The sequence below is a fragment of the Paramisgurnus dabryanus genome, chromosome 2 (assembly GCF_030506205.2).
Source record: "Paramisgurnus dabryanus chromosome 2, PD_genome_1.1, whole genome shotgun sequence".
In the NCBI taxonomy this organism is placed as follows: Eukaryota; Metazoa; Chordata; class Actinopteri; order Cypriniformes; family Cobitidae; genus Paramisgurnus; species Paramisgurnus dabryanus.
Genome location: NC_133338.1, coordinates 41,941,525 through 41,960,034, shown reverse-complemented (window position 1 = coordinate 41,960,034; position 18,510 = coordinate 41,941,525). Strand labels below are relative to the sequence as shown.

At 37.9% G+C, this 18,510-nt stretch overlaps 1 protein-coding gene across 1 annotated transcript in view; it reads right to left on the bottom strand.

Moving 5' to 3' along the window:
• Positions 1-5,442: 5,442 nt before the first annotated feature.
• The window catches only part of cgnl1 (cingulin-like 1), a 29,212-nt gene continuing 16,144 nt past the window's right edge, over positions 5,443-18,510 (bottom strand). The window contains exons 9-19 of the mRNA XM_065289127.2: positions 16,284-16,490; positions 15,566-15,670; positions 14,514-14,666; positions 12,525-12,695; positions 10,565-10,723; positions 10,392-10,481; positions 7,450-7,533; positions 7,214-7,338; positions 6,999-7,107; positions 6,748-6,911; positions 5,443-6,483 (exon numbers count right to left, since the gene is read on the bottom strand). Coding sequence (XP_065145199.1) covers positions 6,336-6,483; positions 6,748-6,911; positions 6,999-7,107; positions 7,214-7,338; positions 7,450-7,533; positions 10,392-10,481; positions 10,565-10,723; positions 12,525-12,695; positions 14,514-14,666; positions 15,566-15,670; positions 16,284-16,490 — 1,515 coding nt within the window. The 3' untranslated portion in view covers positions 5,443-6,335. The remainder of the gene's footprint in view (positions 6,484-6,747; positions 6,912-6,998; positions 7,108-7,213; positions 7,339-7,449; positions 7,534-10,391; positions 10,482-10,564; positions 10,724-12,524; positions 12,696-14,513; positions 14,667-15,565; positions 15,671-16,283; positions 16,491-18,510) is intronic.

Here is an 18,510-nt window from a genome sequence, read left to right as displayed (position 1 = left end):
ACACCAAAGAGTTTTTTTTACCTTAAAATAACGCTTCCAAAACAGTTTCAGTCATTCATCCACTCTAAACAGGGTGAACAGCACTTTCACATTCGCTTTGCAGCCCTCTATCGGCCAAAACCGCACTAAATAAGTTTCCAAACGTCGGGTAGTGGTCCTGTAGTCCGAGTGAATACTACAAAAACTTGCTTTACGGCAGACCTACAATCCAATCAGAGCCAGCTATGCCTCAGTATTTATGACAGTGGGTAATGGACAATTACGCTTCTAACCTGTAGGGGGAGCAAAGAGCCAAAACTCTTTGGTGTTGCTTTAACTATATTAACCTTTATTTAAACAAACAAAAAGAAAATATAATTTTTATGGGTAGTTAATACACTGGAGGCATCAATGTGCAGTATACAAACAAAATAATAAATAAATAATGTTAAAATGAAGAAAATAAATAAATGATTCAGGATGATCAGACAAAAGACTTAATGTGTTTTTAGAATTACATCTGGATGTCAGGCAGACGTTGGGTTTTGACGTCGACCCATCGTAACAGTTTCACGTCAGACGACGTTGTTTTTTGGTGTAAACTCAATGTAACAGCTTGACGTCAGGCCAATGTTGGGTTCTGACGTCGACCCAACGTAACAGCTTAACGTCAGGCCGACATTGGTTTTAGATGTCAACTTGATGTTTCAGCTGGAGATCAGTCCGACATTGATTTTTGACGTTAACCCGATGTTACAGCTTGACATCAGGCCAATGTTGGTATTTGACGTAAACCCGAAGTTACAGCTTGACGTTGGTTTGTAACAACGTTAACGTCAATGTCAGGCCATCAAAGTTTTTTGACATCCAGTCAACATCTGGACGTCGACCTGATGTAACAACGTTAACGTCACCGTCAGGCCATCAAATATTTTTGACGTTAAGTCAACATCTGGACGTCGACCCGTAACAACGTCAACGTAATCCCGACGTTGGTTTTTGAAAAAAAATCTGAAGTTTGATGTCAGGCCAACTCGACATTACTGGATGTCAATACAAGGTTGGTTTTGACGTCAACCTGATGTTACAGCTTGACGTCAGTCTGACTTTGATTTTTGACGTTAAGCCGTCATCTGGACATCAACCTGATGTAAAAACCACGACATCTGGCTGACGTTTTTTTACATAAACTTGAAGTTAGAGATTTATGTCAGGCCAACGTTGTTTTTGGATGTAAACTCAACTTTACTTAACGTCAATATGCCGTTGGTTTTTGACCAACGTTAACCAAAAACATGACCACAAATGTATTTAACATTTCACAAAAATTTCACAGCTAAAGAAATGAACAGAATTTTTGGAAAATATAATAAAAGCTATGTACACTTACATTTACTGTAATGAGCCGAGTCATATCAGTGGCCTAATAAAGGTGTTTGCTTTCCATGAACCTGGACTGCTGCCACGTTGAGATCACATACACAGCCACATATTATCCACAGTATCACTGTAGTCATCATATAATAATTAAATTATGGCTGTGACTAGTGTTTTACTTCATCATTAACTGAAAACATTTACTTTTGCCACATCGACCATTCACCTTTTCTATGTGATTTTTTCCAGAGCAATGTATCTAAACCTTTTTGACCTTAAGACAACCAATAATATCTATTATATATTACTTATATTCATAATTTCTATTCATAAATAGACACACATAACTACACATAATTTTTTTTAATAATCAAAAACTGCAAAATTAGTTTTAACTGTTTTAGCTCATTTTAATTTATGTAAATAATTGTTATTATTGAAAGGGCTCTGGCCCTCTGTTTGAGATAATACAGTCTAGACAGCTTTATTCTTTGGCATTCTTACAGCCATGTGTGTGTATTAACTTATAAAAAGGGTGTTTATTTAAGTACTGTGGCAAACAATGCCAGCATAAAATTGAATATCTTCAAAAGCACACATAAATTATTCAGAAACTATTGATGTTTTGGGGAATAACACAAATGACAGCACTTTCCTGGCTCTTGACTTTTTTCCACATTAATGCTGAAACAGGATATAACATCCAGCTGATAAAATCCCTTATCTAATAACAAAACTACACTACACAAATCTACAGACAAATCTACATTGTCTTCCCATAAGCTGTTATGAGATATTACCATGCGAGGTCAAAATCATTACTTGTATTACAGCATTACTGACAAATTGTTGCTCACTTCACCTCATCCAGAGCTTAGTACGTCTGTCTGAACCCACCCTTCATAAACTAACATACATGTATGTTCATTGTGCTGTGTACGTATTATCACCTCGCTCACCTTGTCTTACCTGATGGGTTAGATTCCCTGAAGTACATATCAGAGAAGAATCGTGTTTTAGAGATTAGACGGGGAATGACAAATGGAAGAAACAAAGGAAGACACATACAGCTAGAAAGCAAAGAATGGGTCTGTGTTTAGATATATTCTGTTTACAAAACCAAGTGTTGGCCTAAAAAGGAGTTAGCTGGTACTAAAATATTTTATTTATATTTGAGACAAATTCTGCGGAGACATTTTTCTGAAGAATGACTTCGGAGAAAAGTGCTTTTGTTTTGCTTTGTGATACTGCAGTTGAAAAGCAAAACAAATGAAGCGTTTTCACTAGAAAATAAGAAGGTATGGGATTCCTTTTAGGAAAAGTACTATCAGTAAAAGAAAGGATATACAAAAAGCAATGCACAAAAAGATAAAATACGGGTTTGTATGTGCGTGTTGTCTTATGAAACTACCCAACAGTCATCATTTCAACGTCTAGACCCAATATAGTCCAGCTATGAGTAACCCACTTTCTAGCCAAAATAAACTTAAATTTGGTTACTTGAAAGACGTTTTTGCCAAAATCACTAGCGAGATGATGATGATTTTCCATTATGTAAGCAAAGTCAACAGTGATTACAAAGTGTTTGGTTTCATTTGTTTATTTATTTCATTCCATTCATTTTTGGTCTATAGTTAGACGTCTATGGACAGCCCAAATTTTGCCTTGTTTTAGCCTAGACATCTGTTTAATGTGTTTGGGTGGCTTTTAGACATCTTTTTTTCCATATTTATCTATAAGAAAATAATGTTGAATTTTAAAAATGTAAAACAAAACTAAAGGTGGGCCTTGGGTTGGTACTCGACCTCCAACCAATCACAGTGCATCATTTTGTATATTTAATGTGGTCCTAAAACAGATATATCAATGTGTTATGCTTATAAAACTAGGATGGTGCCAAAGAAATTATTCTGTCTGACAGGTTAGTATTTACTGCCGACTGACTATCTAACAACATACGTGTTTAATAATGTCTTCACATATGACTAAGTACAAGCTCAGAGAACTGGTTATTTGACATTTAAAAGTTATGTCATGTCCATGATCACAGGGTCTGAGCAAATTTTTTTGTCTCTGTGGCAATTTACCTTTATACCAGTGACAGACACTCTGATTTAGTGAGGTAACTTACAATGCATTGAATATATGCATTGCATTGGTTAAAGCATTCCCTGAAAATTGCACCCATGATATTGGTGTTGCTAGCACCATATATTACTAGTTGAGATATGGGAACATTTCTGAATACTTTATGCACTTTACAGACAGATTGCCTCAGAGTTTGGTGCATTTCTTTTTATCCAGACTTACATTTGTCAATGCAGTTTTACTAATCAGAACAATAATAAATGTTTTAAGAGATATGTTTTTAGAGATTAGAGAGAGAAATACAGAGCAAAAATAGCTCTCTAAGCATTAAGACCTGAAAAGGACGGGATCTCAAACAGAATAGCAGATGAAAAAATGTGTTGGTATTTGACTATAAAAAGAATCAAACAACAGTGAATTAAGGAGTACAATTAAGGAAAATAACAATATGTTGTTGATTCACAGTGCTGATGTACAACACGTGTAGCAATGATTTGTTACTGACGCAATCTTGTATTATTTTTCAGATCAGTGATGTACTTTAGGATCAGTTTGCCAGCATCTATCATAAATTTACACTCCCACTGGAAATGGGACATACCTCTGATGACTGTTAAATCGACCACAATTAATCTTTGTTTTAATAATGCTTTGTTTGAAAGTTTTCATTGTTTTTTAAGGCAATGTTTACTTTTGCTCACAGAAAGGATTTTAATTCCTGAGGTATTCAACTGTTGTAAATAACTTATAAAACAGTATTTGTGCTATGAATAGGCTAAGACTGTCTTTTTAAAAGTTGATACGTTTTAGATTGTATTTTCTAAATATGATATCAGGTAAAAATCATAAATATCATATAGGGGCCTTGAAGTGAAAAAGGTTGGGAACCCCTGCTGTACATCACAATGTTTACATTTTCAAAAGTGTGCTACCGCTCAGTGACAGAAGATGGCAGAAGAGAGCTGTAAATTCCCACAGTTGATCAAAAACTTGCTTTTAACTTGTAAAAAATATTCTGGACTAAAATAGGTAAAAATACAATAAGCACAACTTTTTAAAGAAACATTTTGTTTAGTCTCTAATCATTGAGTGTGTGCGTTCACGGGGAGTGGGTTTGGAATTTCAGGAATGGATCGTCGGCCCCGGTCTGCCACACCCCAACGAGTGAAATGTCCGCCAAGAACCCCTCAGAGATGCTCCCCTCACATTGCGCTTAATCACTACGGATCAGACTTGAAGATCATACCTGAGAGATTTGATGAAGAATTCTGGGATTCTCATGTGCATTCTTCACTTGTTCCCAGATATTAAGGCCTGCACAGAGAGAAAACATACACAACCAGTTTTTCACGTGCAGTCCCAACACTGGGGGCGTCAGACACCATTTATCTTCCCGCTGTTGTTGCGGGTCTATTTTTGTTCCGTCTAGCTAAAGGAAAATTGTTATTGTGTGCTGGCCAGGATCTAGACAACACGAATGCACGACCACATGAACACACAGAGACACGCAAAATGTTTATAAAAAAAATTAACGGCACTACTGATAGCCTGCACGAGGGCGTGAGCGCACTGAAAAGCTCTTTATTTACATAATTTAAATTATTGTTAGTTTATATGTACTATACAACAACATTATACATCATTAAAAAGTGTTAAGACTTAAGATTTAGTTTTTGACCTTTTATTTTATTCAGAAAATCCTATAGTGGCAGTAATTTCTTAATTTTGTCAGGAGTTATGAAAATATAAAACGGTACTTTTAATTTGAAATATGACCCTCAACCGCACTCATTGTTAAAAATACTCCTCCGTGATCGTCTTGAAAGCACTCGATAAAACAACATCCATCGGGGCTTTTAACCAAAACTGATAATATACATTTTAGCCAGATGATAATATGAATACACTATGGAGGAACCATACAAGAAACTTTAATTGTACGTATTTCATCTGACCAATTACTTGCTATATTTAAAATCACAACAGAAAGCACACACGCGGGATTAACTGAGTTTATTTTTGTTTACAGTTTTTTTACTTTTACATAAATGTATAGATGTGTACAGAGAGGTAGAGCCAGGATCTTCTCAATCTTAAAAAAAGATGCACTAATGTCTAAGAGCGTTTTTCATAAACATTTATGAGCACCGTTTCCAAAAAAGGGTTCACGTCAACGTACAGTGCAAATCATCACAGTGTATTACAAAAAGGTGATTGTCAGAACAGTAATATACAAGGTTTGCATACAGACAGGCACACAAATGTTTTTACTTACAGTATGTGCATGACACATTCCCACTGAAACCTACAATACGACATGGCTCATACAACTTTATATATATTTAACACTGTTTTGTGTTACAGAGAGGACAGACTTGGTAACATAAATGTCTATAAAATGTAACATGTAGTGATAAAAAAAAAAATGGTGTAGCCAGTTGCAACCTGAAGGCGCTTTTATGTGGTATAATGTTGAAAATAAGCAGAAAATGTAAAAGCACATTTAGAAAGTTAGAAAATCACATTTAAAGTTCAAAAACTGTATGTTGGACATAGCTCTGTTTTATTTTATTGAAACTTGTCCCTTATAAATACTTCCCTTCATATATATTGTATGTATTGCTTTTAGGTATATAAGTCCTTCACATTCCGGATAACAGCTTTATGTCTAGAAAATATAATCGTATTTTAAGCAGATACAGTGCTAGACAGTATCACATAGGTTTGAACACACAAGAGATTATTTGTAAAAAAATATATCATCATAGGAGAAAGGCATTAAGATTGGTCTCATGGTTACATGAAATTGTGGCAAAGCCAAAAACTTACAAATGCTCATAACTGAGAGCACACATTTTCTGTCCATCTAAACAAATCCCTCCAATAGTATTTTACAGAGAGAAATTTGAGATGATGCCATCCTGACTGCTAGAGCGTTTGAAGCCAGATGAATAGCTGAAGTAGGTCTCACCATCAGTGCTGACATCATCATCGTCATCATCATCAGCATTCAGCACTGGTGCCGAGCTGTTCCTACGCCTTGACAAAAGTAAAGTTTTTAGTAACATATAGTATTTCTACATTACGCTATCTTGTCTATTATATACATTTGCAAAAGTTTGGATTTTATGATATTTATGCTGTAATTTCTCTTTAAAAATGTCATTTTATCATTAAAGGGGTTTAGCTTATAACATGGTGTTTTGAATCTAAGTCAGCAGCCAGTAACGAGTATCACTTATCTAATTTCATCGCACAATCTATTTAAGTTGATGGTTCAGCAGTATGGTTTATATTATTTACCTCATTTCACTGCGCAGTGACTTGAGCTGAGTCTGAAGCTGTTCATTGGCCTCCTGTTGCTCCTCCAGGTCCCTCTGCAGTTTTTTCTTGCTGTGCTCCAGTCGATCAATCTCCTCCTCTGCCTCATCCATCTGTCTCTTCAGAGCCTTCAGACGCAGGTTCAGCTAAACAGATACAGTACACAACATGACATTGTTACCCTCTACGTGACATTTTTAATGTTTTCCTCAAGTGAAGAGATCTCTGCTGACCTGATCTTTCTGATCCTGCAGTGATTGATGCTCTTCATCCACTTGCATCATCGTCTCCTTCACCTTACGTTCCAGCCGACGGTTCGCCAGCTGCAGGTTTGCACGTTCCCTAGACACACATAAATATATTTTTTAAATCTTATATAAAATGTCTTTTTAGAAAAATCCCATGATGTCATGTCTGGGACACACAACGTATTGGTTTCCTAGTTTACCTCTCCTCTGCCTCTACTCTTTCCTCCAGTTCCTGGATGCGATTTTCCAGCTGGGCCACCAGGCCTTCTTTACTGGGCTTCTGAGATCCCTCCAAATAAGCAATCCTGCTCCTCAGATCTTTATTCTGCTCCAATAGATAAAGATAGGGTTAAATATACAGAAAAAGATGACCAATTCTTGCACAAACTTTTGTTAGTTAAGAGTTTTAATAAAGTATGCTGCTGTTTTTTTTTACCTGTCTTTCTATTGTGATTTTGTCACACTCCAAGTCCTGTTTGCTGGCTCTTTCCTGCATGAGCTCACTCCTCATCTGTTCCAGCTATTACACAAACACAATACAAACATTAATAGCAGACCACAACAACATGAACCCCACCCCAAACAGCTTTTGCACCATGATCTTGGTATAAGATTATTATTAGTTTGGTTGAACCCGTCTAAATGTTTTGCTCAATAAAGATATGAAAGGTCAAAATGTTTGCTTTTCACATTTATCCCAATTGCAGTCTTTTCCCATTTTAAGTATAAAAACTATGGGAATAGAAAAATAAATCTAATTAAAGATAAATTCTCTGAAATGCAGTCCTTATATATTACGCATTTCTGATCAAGACTGTGATTTTTTGCTGTGTAGTTGTTGTTCAGCGATCATGTATGTGGTTTGCTGCACCTGCACCCGATTTGTGTTGAATGTGCACCCTGTCCTATAATTTTTACCACAAGCACATTCCTGAAATGTTCCTATCCAAGACTATTTCTCATGAACATTGGCCTTCTGAATTATAAAGTCTAAGACCTTTGTATTTTTACAAAGCTATAAATACTTTATAAACACTTGGCACATACACTGATCCCTTAAGCAGAAAATGCATTTTGACTTGAATACATGATACCTAAACAAAAGGCCTACATAGAGTAGAACTAGTACCTGCCTTCGGACAGTAAAGATATGAATAAAGGGATAAAATTGAGAAGAAGGAATAGAAAGCGATCGGGAAAAAAAGACGGCTCTTTTTTGTCTGGTGCCAAGCGGCAAAGTGGATGATATTTTATCTCAATTAGTGTATGACTGAGGCACAGGGATGAGCGGGATGTTGTACGTGTGCCGCTCTACCCTGCAGGGCGCTGCGTCAGCAGAGCAGAAAACACACCGAAACTAATGAAAGCAAGAGAACCAGTGAGAGAGACAGTGAGAGCGTGTGAGCAAAGAGCGAGAGATTACTCTCATTTAGACAGCCGCTCCTGCACCTGCTGCCACAGAACGCAGGTGTGCCCATCCTGACACCCCCCCGCCCACCTCTGTAACCCATCGCCGTCTCCGCAGAGCCCTCTGCTGTTTCCGTGGAAACTCACCTTGGCCTTAGAGTAACACTATTGTGTCACTGTGTTTGCTTTGATTGTCTATTTCCAGACAATTAAAAAAAGCTCCCGCGCTTCTCTCCTTCATAATCTATTAATCACTTCTTCATTCCTGATCTAGATTTAGGGTTCTAAATGTGGTGCGACAGGTGCAATTGGAGCAGTTCACCAGAATACTTTCCGAGTTTGGGAAAGTTGAGTTTGAAACAATAAGTGAGAGGAGAAATGTAGGCTGCTTGTGCTCAAAGTTTTAAGAAGTCAAAGGTCCGACCGTTTGATGCACGATCCATTTAAAAAATAAACTTTTCTAAGTACACATAAAGATTTGTCTTGCGCCCATAAAACACTGAAGCAAGAATTCTCACATTGGCATTGCACAAGCCATGCCCTGTATCTCAGGAAACATGTATCATCTGTGCCTCGCATTGCAAAAATGTTCCTTTACCCGGCTTATCAGTCAGGAAGGAAGAATTCTCTTCTGCCTGTTGTTTTCAAACTCTGCTTGGTGCATTTGAAACTATTTCACAAGCCTTGACACTCAACCAGTTTGCGATGCCAGGTCGCTTGCATATTTTGGCCAAAACTGAGCTTTAGAAAGGCATTTTTATTGATGTCTGAAATTTGGACAGGCAAGCTGCCAATGAGAATGATTATGCAAGCTTATTTAACAATGCGCTATACGCTTCAGTCTCTTCTTACTCAACCGCTCCATATTTAAACTCAACTTTTAGTGTAACTTTTGAGAGCAGAAGTGAACAGTGGTTCAAAGGCCTGGTATAGTTCAATTTCATTGTTTGATTTAACCATGTATGTGTAAGATGATTCAGAACGATTTTCTTGAACCATTTTCACACAGCACTTTGGTCCCAAAAAATTTTCGTTAACATTGGCAGAGGTTTCTGTGTGAACACAAACACGTCCCGTAAATGTTCTGGGATCGCTCCCGTAAAGAGGACCTAGTAACATTTACAGAACACATACTGTGTGAACACGAGGAAAACACATTGCCGTAAAGGGCGTGCCATAGTTAGGACGCGCATGTCATCGCAACAAGATGTTAGGGGATTTAAAAGCACATCAACATTCACGGTGAGAAATGTTGGCAAAACTGGACTGAAGTAGAGATCAGGGAGCTTGTTATTATCCACTCTGAAGCTGAGATCATTCACCAGCATGACATCCCTTTGATCTTATCATAAACTAAAATGCACACGTGTGGTTTCTCGAGAGTGAAATCCCAGATAATTGGCAAAATTCAGACGCTGTGGAAAAACCACCAAGTGCAGGACTTTAAATAAGTCACCTGTCTTTACGGGATCTTTATGGTATGTGTGTGAATGCATGCACAGATTCCGGAAAATCATTGGCAGTGTGAATAAACCAAAAATCAAATGATATTGGACAAACCCAAAGGCATTTTACGTAATCTCAGTATACATTTCTGGAGTGAGTTTTAAGGTAAATGCACACAAAATGTTGTCTATATATGAAGAGCTCAGATGCAAAACCCGCTACATGCGTCTAGCATGATTTCTTGCTAATTTGCTTTTTTTATGAGACTCTTAATGGATTCTGCCTAAAAACTGTATTTCTGAATGGCTTGAGGGTGGGATTACACAGATTTGAATTGACACTAAAGTATTTGATGAATGCCGTATTTGATGAACAGTACATGCATTTGGGATTTGTCCGATATCGTGCCGAGAGCATTATGTTAATATCATTATCTAATTTTTCACAGAGGTGCATCTGAGCTTTTCATATACTTTTAAGAGGTCTTGATGTTTGTAGTTTTTGTGATCTTTGTGTAATTCTCACCTGTTCTCTCCCTCTGTCTATTCTTTCCATCAACATGTCTCCACTCTGCCTCTCCTCTTCCAACTCCATTTCTAATTGTGATACTTTATCCTTTATGGAGATACAAGCAACATATTAAAACACAGCTAGTGGACCAAACGAAAACTATATAGCATAGCAAACAGCAATTGTACCTCCAGGAGCTTGGTCTGTCTGGATTTGTCATTTGAGTGGGCTTTGGTATCGGCCTCGACCTCCAGATTAAAAACCTTCTGCTCCAAGTCTTTTGCTGTCTTCAGTGCATCATCTCTGTCCTTCTGGCATTGCCGCAGATCCTCCTGCATGTTAGCCAGCTGAAACACACAAAGTAATTAACACTGTTGACTTATAAAGTTCACCAATATTGCATTACACTAATTAAATTAATCTAAATTTGGGTAAAATAGTGCATGAATTTAACCCCTTATAAACATTCATGCTGTGCTACATACTTTTTACTGTCCTGTACCTGCAGTTACAGTTTTGGCCACAAGATGTTACCTTTGAGTGATCTAAAGCACATGAAGTGCACACTTGAAACACCAAACTATGTGAACTAAGTGATTTCGAGATTTTGGTGTTATTTGTAAGTAGAGGACTGGGCGTTAAAAGAACCATAATGTATCTTAATTTGTTTTGTCTGAATGTAAATCAATGTAGAGCAGGTGAATTTCAGACTTGATGTGTGTGATGTTTTTGTTTGAGAGGTAAGCATTAAAGGTGTACAGCTCTAGAGGAAACAGCTGTTTGACTGAGGTCATGTTTTATATGAGGACATCATGTTAGAGAGAAGGGCATGTGCCAGAGGGAATTCTGGGAGGATGAGGTGTCATAAGGTCATCATTCGGAGCCTGTACTCTTCACATGAACACCACATCCTTCTTTCCTTCGCACACACGCAAAGATGAGGATGTCTCAGTGTTTCATGTTATTGTTTGTTTTTGTTCTAATCTCTCATTATGGTTTCCTTTTGAAATCATCTCTCTCTCTCTCACTTACTCATTTTTCTTCTGCACTCATTGGATACTTTTAAATTTACCTTTGAATTTAAGACAAGCTTCAAATGCATCACGTTTACTGATCTCATACAAATCTAAATGGGCTTTAGACAAAACTAACCACATGTTTACAGACTAAAGTGTTTATAAGTCATGTCGAAGCTGAACCTTGTGAGCAGCACAAATGTGATTCTCAGCTCAAGGTTCTTTGTTGATACATTCCCTGCCCTCCACCCTGTACTTTCCTTTCCATGTACTGCATGTATCACATATTCAAACCCCCCCCCCCAAATATTACTTTAATGATAAGTAATTGAGTCATATAAGTAATATTTAAAGAATGTTTAAGATATTCGTGTTGTTTTTGTTTCCGCCAAACAATGATCCGCGTGAAAAGGATTGTGTGATATAAAGGCATCCAGTAGACAGGACTTGTGTTACAGTCAGTCAGCTCTGAAACTAGGCTAGATTCACTCTTGTTCTCAGCGCATAAAGTGTAAATGCGATTGAGGGGGATGGAGACCTTTCTCCCCACTTCCAGAGGACCTCATTCACAAAGCTGAACATATCAAACAATAACATTCCTTAAATGCCACTGTGTTGACAGGGTTAAAGCGCATAATTGCATCTAAACAGCAGAGGTCAAAGGTCAGGCCCACTTGGGGCTGTTGGGTATATAAACTGATCAGCTGGATATACACTGTGTGAACACAAGCTGTAGGAGACTGAAAAATCTGATCTGCCAAAAGAATGCCGGTCGATGATTAATAGCTATGAAGAATGTTCCAGACGTTTATTTAACACTGAGAGACCTGATATGCTGATATTATCTTGAGAGATAATCTCTGAGAAAGAGAGAACTAAACAGAATAAAATGCATACACATAATGTCAGATTTGCAGTGATATGCATATTGCAATATGCTAATTTGCAACATTTCAATAATACTGTTCTTTTATTCAAGTCAATCCTGCACCCCTTTTTCAGTAATTGGTCTGATCAGCTAGTTCATAGACTAACAGAGTTTGTGAACTTCAACTTAAGCATTTAGAAATATTGTGCTGCTTTCAATCAATTGGCTCAAGTTTCATAGCTGATATTTGTCCTCTCCGCTCACCTCCTCCTGAAGGTTCTTGGTGGTAAGACGTGACTTCTCCAGCTCCAGTCCTCCCTCTCTCAGCTGTTTCTGCAGCTCGGCCATCTCCCTCCGGTTCTTCTCCTTATACATGTCTATCTGCTCCTGCAGCTCCTGCGTTGAGCTCTGAGATGCTTCTACGATCTCATTCATCTACAGAGAGAGAAATATATCCAAAAATGTAAAACCACTGAGACAATGAAAGGTTGACAGTTCCTGTGAGATGCACAGGTAAAGCTCAGATTGTGTCTTTATCGCTCAGAGCAGGATAAATAATTATTTTTTTCCTACTATGGAAGTGAATGGGGCCTCTGATCAGTTTGGTTACAAACTTTGTGTTCATCAAAACAAGGAAATGTATACAGGTTTGTAATAACAAGAAAGTGAGTAAATGATTTAAAGGGACAGTTTATGCAAATAATGAAAATTTTTTGTTTAAAAATCCTTATGTTGTATCATAAATCATCATGCATTTTATTCAAAAGCTTTGTGTGAAGACACTAAAATTTAATGTCATTTGGGCCCTTTAAAAAAAAATATTTTATAGTGTTTCTATGTCATTCTGGACCTTGACATCCCCAGTCCGTATTTACTTCCATTTTATGAAATGAAAGACAACTAAAAAAAAATCACCTTATGTGTTCCTAAAGCTGGAGGTATACTAAGGATGTCCGCCTATGCGCGCCATCCGCATGACATCATTTTTCGTCATCAGGAGGGTCTGCGGCCGTCCGCACGCAGCCCAAAATTTGAGACCGCACGGACAGTCCTTGTACGACAGCGCATGCGCAAGAAAATATTGAGACCAAGCTTGCCGCACAAGCCCTGAAAAGTGAAGCCAAAACGTCTTGATCGCCCCCCAGTGACTGGTCCCAGTATAGGTCATAAACCCCGCCTCCCCATGTTATTCAATGGGACTTGAGACCAACAAAAAAAATTATTACACTTCAATTATCTTTTTTCCGAATCTGGTTTCTGTCATTTAATGTAGTTTTTATCACGCTGATGTACATTCAAATGTTTGTTTGTAAAATAGGTTTGTGTTTAGTTAGTTATTTAATAATATAAAAACTGTGGTGTCACGTCATGATTGACAGCTGTGATATCGTGTGATATGCGCATTCTACGAGAGCGAGGGCGGGGTTTTGATTTCGCGGCTTCACTTCCTGCTCACTACTGCGCATGACTGGTCCCGAAATCGCTACTGCGCAGACTCAAGACCCAAGATGTCAGCGCCATGTCGGGACACTGGCGGCTTCACTTTTCACTAATGGAAGAGAGCGAACAGGCGTCGTCCATCTTTTTTTACAGTCTATGATTGAGACTGGACACTACGCTACAAACCATTACACAAGGCAATAGACCGCATTTGCAAACACACTATAGTTTTTTCCCCACTTATTTTAAGAACAGAAACCTGTGGAGCATATTTGTCACCATAGTGATTCCTGTTCTTTGTTTTCTGTTGTTTGCTCTATGTCGCGAATCAGTGTGGCCCTGACGGCCTGATAGAGTAATAATTTGAGTAAGAAATCATTTGTATTGCCTTAACGTGTCGAACGGACGTGTGCGCGGGCTAGCCAGACGTGTAAAAAAGGAAACCGCGACCTTAACTGTGCATTCACACCGCCACCGGCGAGAGCGTCAAAGTGATCGGAAGTCATTTATTTTCAATGAGAACCGGTGGCGAAACCTCTGCTTGAGAGGATTACAAGGAATGCATTCGAGGGTCAGAGCGTCCACTAAACTTTATCTATAAGCGTCATTTGCAGAGCAGTCAAAGCTTTTTTGATGCTCTCGCCAGTGGCGGTGTGAACGTACAGTCAGAAGAGAATACAGGTAGTAATACAGGTTTGGAAGGGCAAGTGTATCGTTTATTTTGGAGTGATCTATCACTTTTATAAAGCTTATAAGACTAGTACCATTAAACACAGTCTTTCACAACCGTGGTTTCATTCAAATATGTCTCACCTCCCGCTGTAATTTCTCAACAGTCCGGTCAAGCAGCCTTCTCTCATCTTCTATTTCATTCTTGGTACTTTTAAACTGCTCTTTCTGACTTCGTTCCTCCTTCAGTTGTTCTTGTAGCTCTTGGTGCTCGTGAGTCATTCTGGTTAAGTTTCTCTGTAGATGGAAAATGTCACAGCAATGTCATGGCATCCCTTAGGCCAATAACTGAAATATTATGCTAACTGTATGCTGACTGTTATATATATGTTATATAACTGGTTTCAACACTACACAGTTTTAACACTATGCGTTTTTGAAGCAAGAGTACAACACACTGCAAAAAAATGACTCTCTTACGTAGTATTTTTTTGTTTTTAGTATAAATATCAAAAATTTCTTAAATCAAGATGTATTTTCTTGATGAGCAAAATAACCTAAGAAAATAAGTTCAGCTTTAAGACCAAAAATCTGCTTTTTAACTGAATTTGTGTTTAAAACAAGCAAAGAAAATCTGCCAATGGGGTAAGAAAATTTTTCTTGAATTAAGTGTTTAAGAAAAAGTAAACTTATTTAAAGATTGGCAGATATTTTTTTAAGCCCAAATTCACTTAAATTGCATATTTTTTTGTCTAAAAACTAGACTTATTTTCTAAGGTCATTTTGCTCATCAAGAAAGAACATCAGGAATTGTTAGACATTTGTTTAGTACTAAAAACAAGACAAAAATACTAAGTAAGTCAGTAATTTTTTCCAGTGCATGTACAGTAATCTGAAGGACTAAATGTAATATTATTCAAGTTTGTATTTTAGATACATGTGTTCCTGTGTAGCTTAGAGGTAGAGCATTGTGTTAGCAATGCAAAAGGTCATGGGTTTGAACCCAGGGAACACAAAAACTGATAAAAATACTTTGTAATGCACTCAAAGTCGCTTTGGATAAAAGCGGCTGCAAAATGCATAAACTTCAATGTACATAAAGCAATGACTGTATTTACATCTTTTAGTTTTGTGATTAATTTAAATGCTATCTCAGCTCAGACTAGAAGCTGGGTAAACCAGACTTGAGGTCTCACCTGCACATCCTCCAGGCGAGTGCTAAGGGCCCGGTTCGCTCTGGTCATTTCCTCTTCCTGTTCCCTGACCTCAGCAAAAGACTCTTCCAACTGCCTTTTCTCTTTCTATGGCCAAAGAAGCACATTACAGATGTTTTAGATATCTGGGGCTGGATATCTAGACAGAGCTTAAGGCTTTTCCTCAGACAAAAATCAATGAGGAATTCCGGCTGATGGAATTCCGGCTGGGACAATCTTAAAGGGATAGTTCACCCAAAAATAAATATTTTGTCATCACTCACTTTCATGTTGTTACAAAACTGTATACGTTTCTTTGTTCTGATGAACATGAAGGAAGATATTTTGAGGAATGCTTTTACATAAACCGTTCATGAGCCCCATTTACTTTGAAAGTATAATTTTTTTCTACTATGGAAGTGAATGGGGCTCATAATTGGTTTGGTTATAAAGATTCCTCAAAACATATATTTTTTCCTGTTGATCAAAACAAAGAGATCTATACAGTTTTGTAACAACATGAGAGTGAGTAAATAAAGACAAAATGTAAATTTTTGGGTGGACTATCCCTTTAATCTTTTCCTGGGACGCTGTCTCTATTGATTTAACTAAATGGCGATGAGAAGTTCGCGTGCAACTACTGCCTTGGGGCGGTGTGTATGTGTTTAATGCACTGAAGCGTGTTTATTCTTTACACAATGAAACAGAAAGCTGAAGGTACCTCCAGGCGGCCGGCTCGCTCTCCTAACCGGCTCTCCTGCATCTTGGCATCATCAATAATGCGGTTCAGTTTGGCCACTTCGTTCTCCAGCTCCTGTACTCTTCTCCGCAGTCTATCCACCTCTTGAGACAGACGGCTCGCTTGGGTCTCAGAAACCTTACGTGCTGCTTCCACTTCCTCCTTCGCTTTGTTGGCCGTGGCATTGTTCTAGAGACAAACACAAACATACACAGACTTTAAAACAGTGCGTACTTCACCTCAAACCTCATGTGAGGAAACTGCAGTCTGGCCTGCGATTTAGTGACATAATGTAAGGAACAGTCTGCAAAAATATAACCTTGAAATCTTTAATACTGACTGAGTAAGGTCAATGTAAAAATATATAATTTGATTCTCTGACTCTCACTATTAGATTATGAATCTTATATTTAAAATATTGTATATTTGTAACCTGTCATTGGCAGGTGTGCCAAAAGGTCATTTTGGGCACCGGTTGCAATCAAGTGTGATCAAACTCCATAATCCCTTACAAATACATTTGCCCTTATGGAAAAGCGAATGTGGGGCAACATGCTCGTGCCCTTCTGACACCCAATTCAATGATGTGGCCCAATGCATTGAGTCACACCAACAGGGGTGAGGCTAAACTAAACTGCCCTGTCCAATTTATTAGTGCTGTTGGTTTGGAGTTAGTTAAGCATGTCTCCTTTTCCTCTGCCGTCTGAATGACTCATCCTGTAACACTATAGAGCTTCCTGACTCTTTAAGCCTTCACACAAGTCACCTCTCAACATGAACGAATACTTTAATAAGACTTTGCTCTCTTTGTGGCTATCTCTTTGTCAGGATTTGAAGTTCTTCTCCACAAGGTTTTCTGAATAGGGAAACGGACGGCCCTGTTATGCCGCTGTGCATATAAAACATTATGAAAATATTGTAAATCATTCTGCAATTTAGACTTTCATGAAACACTTGGACTTGGTTGTCTATGTAACCTAAAAGAACACAACAAAGAGCTCTTTGTGGGGCTTTTAAGCTTACAAATAGAAAGGTCTTAAAAGCGGAGACAGTTTTCATGCAACGACGGTCTCTTTATCCTGTTGATGACAGCTCAAAGATTTTACACAACATGGTTTCAGAACTGGAAGAGCAGGTAGGTAGTTTGCTATGCATGAGGGAATGTCACATAACAGGTTTGGCCATCCGCAAGCCGCTTCAGAGGAAGACAATCTTCGATTTATAGCGAAACAAAGACTAGGAACGAAAAGCCTACTAGACAATTTTTTGTGTTAGGGCTGCTATCAGTAGTCAACAAAGTATTTTCATTACAAACCGACCATGGAATCAAGATTTTAAATGTTTATAAATAACACAGGTGTGAGAGTTTACAGAAAACCATCAACTGTACTGTAATTGCAAACCCTGTGATTAGCTGACGTCCGGTGAACGAGTACACATCAGCGCTGTGTTGTGTGTTAATGTAAGGTCATCTGATGTCTAACATAACATTGACTCAATAGCAGAAAAGGGTGGATTCATTTTTTGCTTACAGTTCAAAGTCCCAAAGCCCCTCTGAGAAACTCAATCTCTCTGTAGGTCTCACTGGTCAGTCATGATTTACTCATTAACCACAACCAAAAATAACCCAAGCAGCTCAGTTTAACGTACTCGAACAAAAGTTCAACTTCATCACAATGACATATTTTTGTTCATTTTAGTTTAATAGTTTTACGTTGAAAATAACCTTTAGTCAGTATGTGCAAAATCCTGAAACTTTAATTCAAAAATGCACCTGTATTAAACACGACAGATTCATCAAAAAAAGTTCATTTATTTTGAAGAAGGTCATTCTTGTGAAAACACATTTTTTAAGCGTTTATAAGACTAAATGTTCTGGAGGTCATGGTGGGAGTGCCTTGCTAATATGTATCTAGCCTGAGACAACATACTCAAGCTTGGTCACTTATCTATCCTTGCAAAACCGCAGAAGATAAACACTCATGTTTAGTGAAAAATGACCCCTTTAAAATTTTAAATATCAAATCCTTTGTTTGCAGAAAAGTCACACAGTGATCCGAGTCGGCTTATTGCAATGTCTATGTCCTTCAGAGAAGGTTAAAATGGTTTAATTGTGGCAATATTCTTTTCCTCACATGGACTGAGAGAATGTCAGAAACATTTTATCACTGATAAAACACAGGACCGTGAGATGGTGCTAAGAAACTGT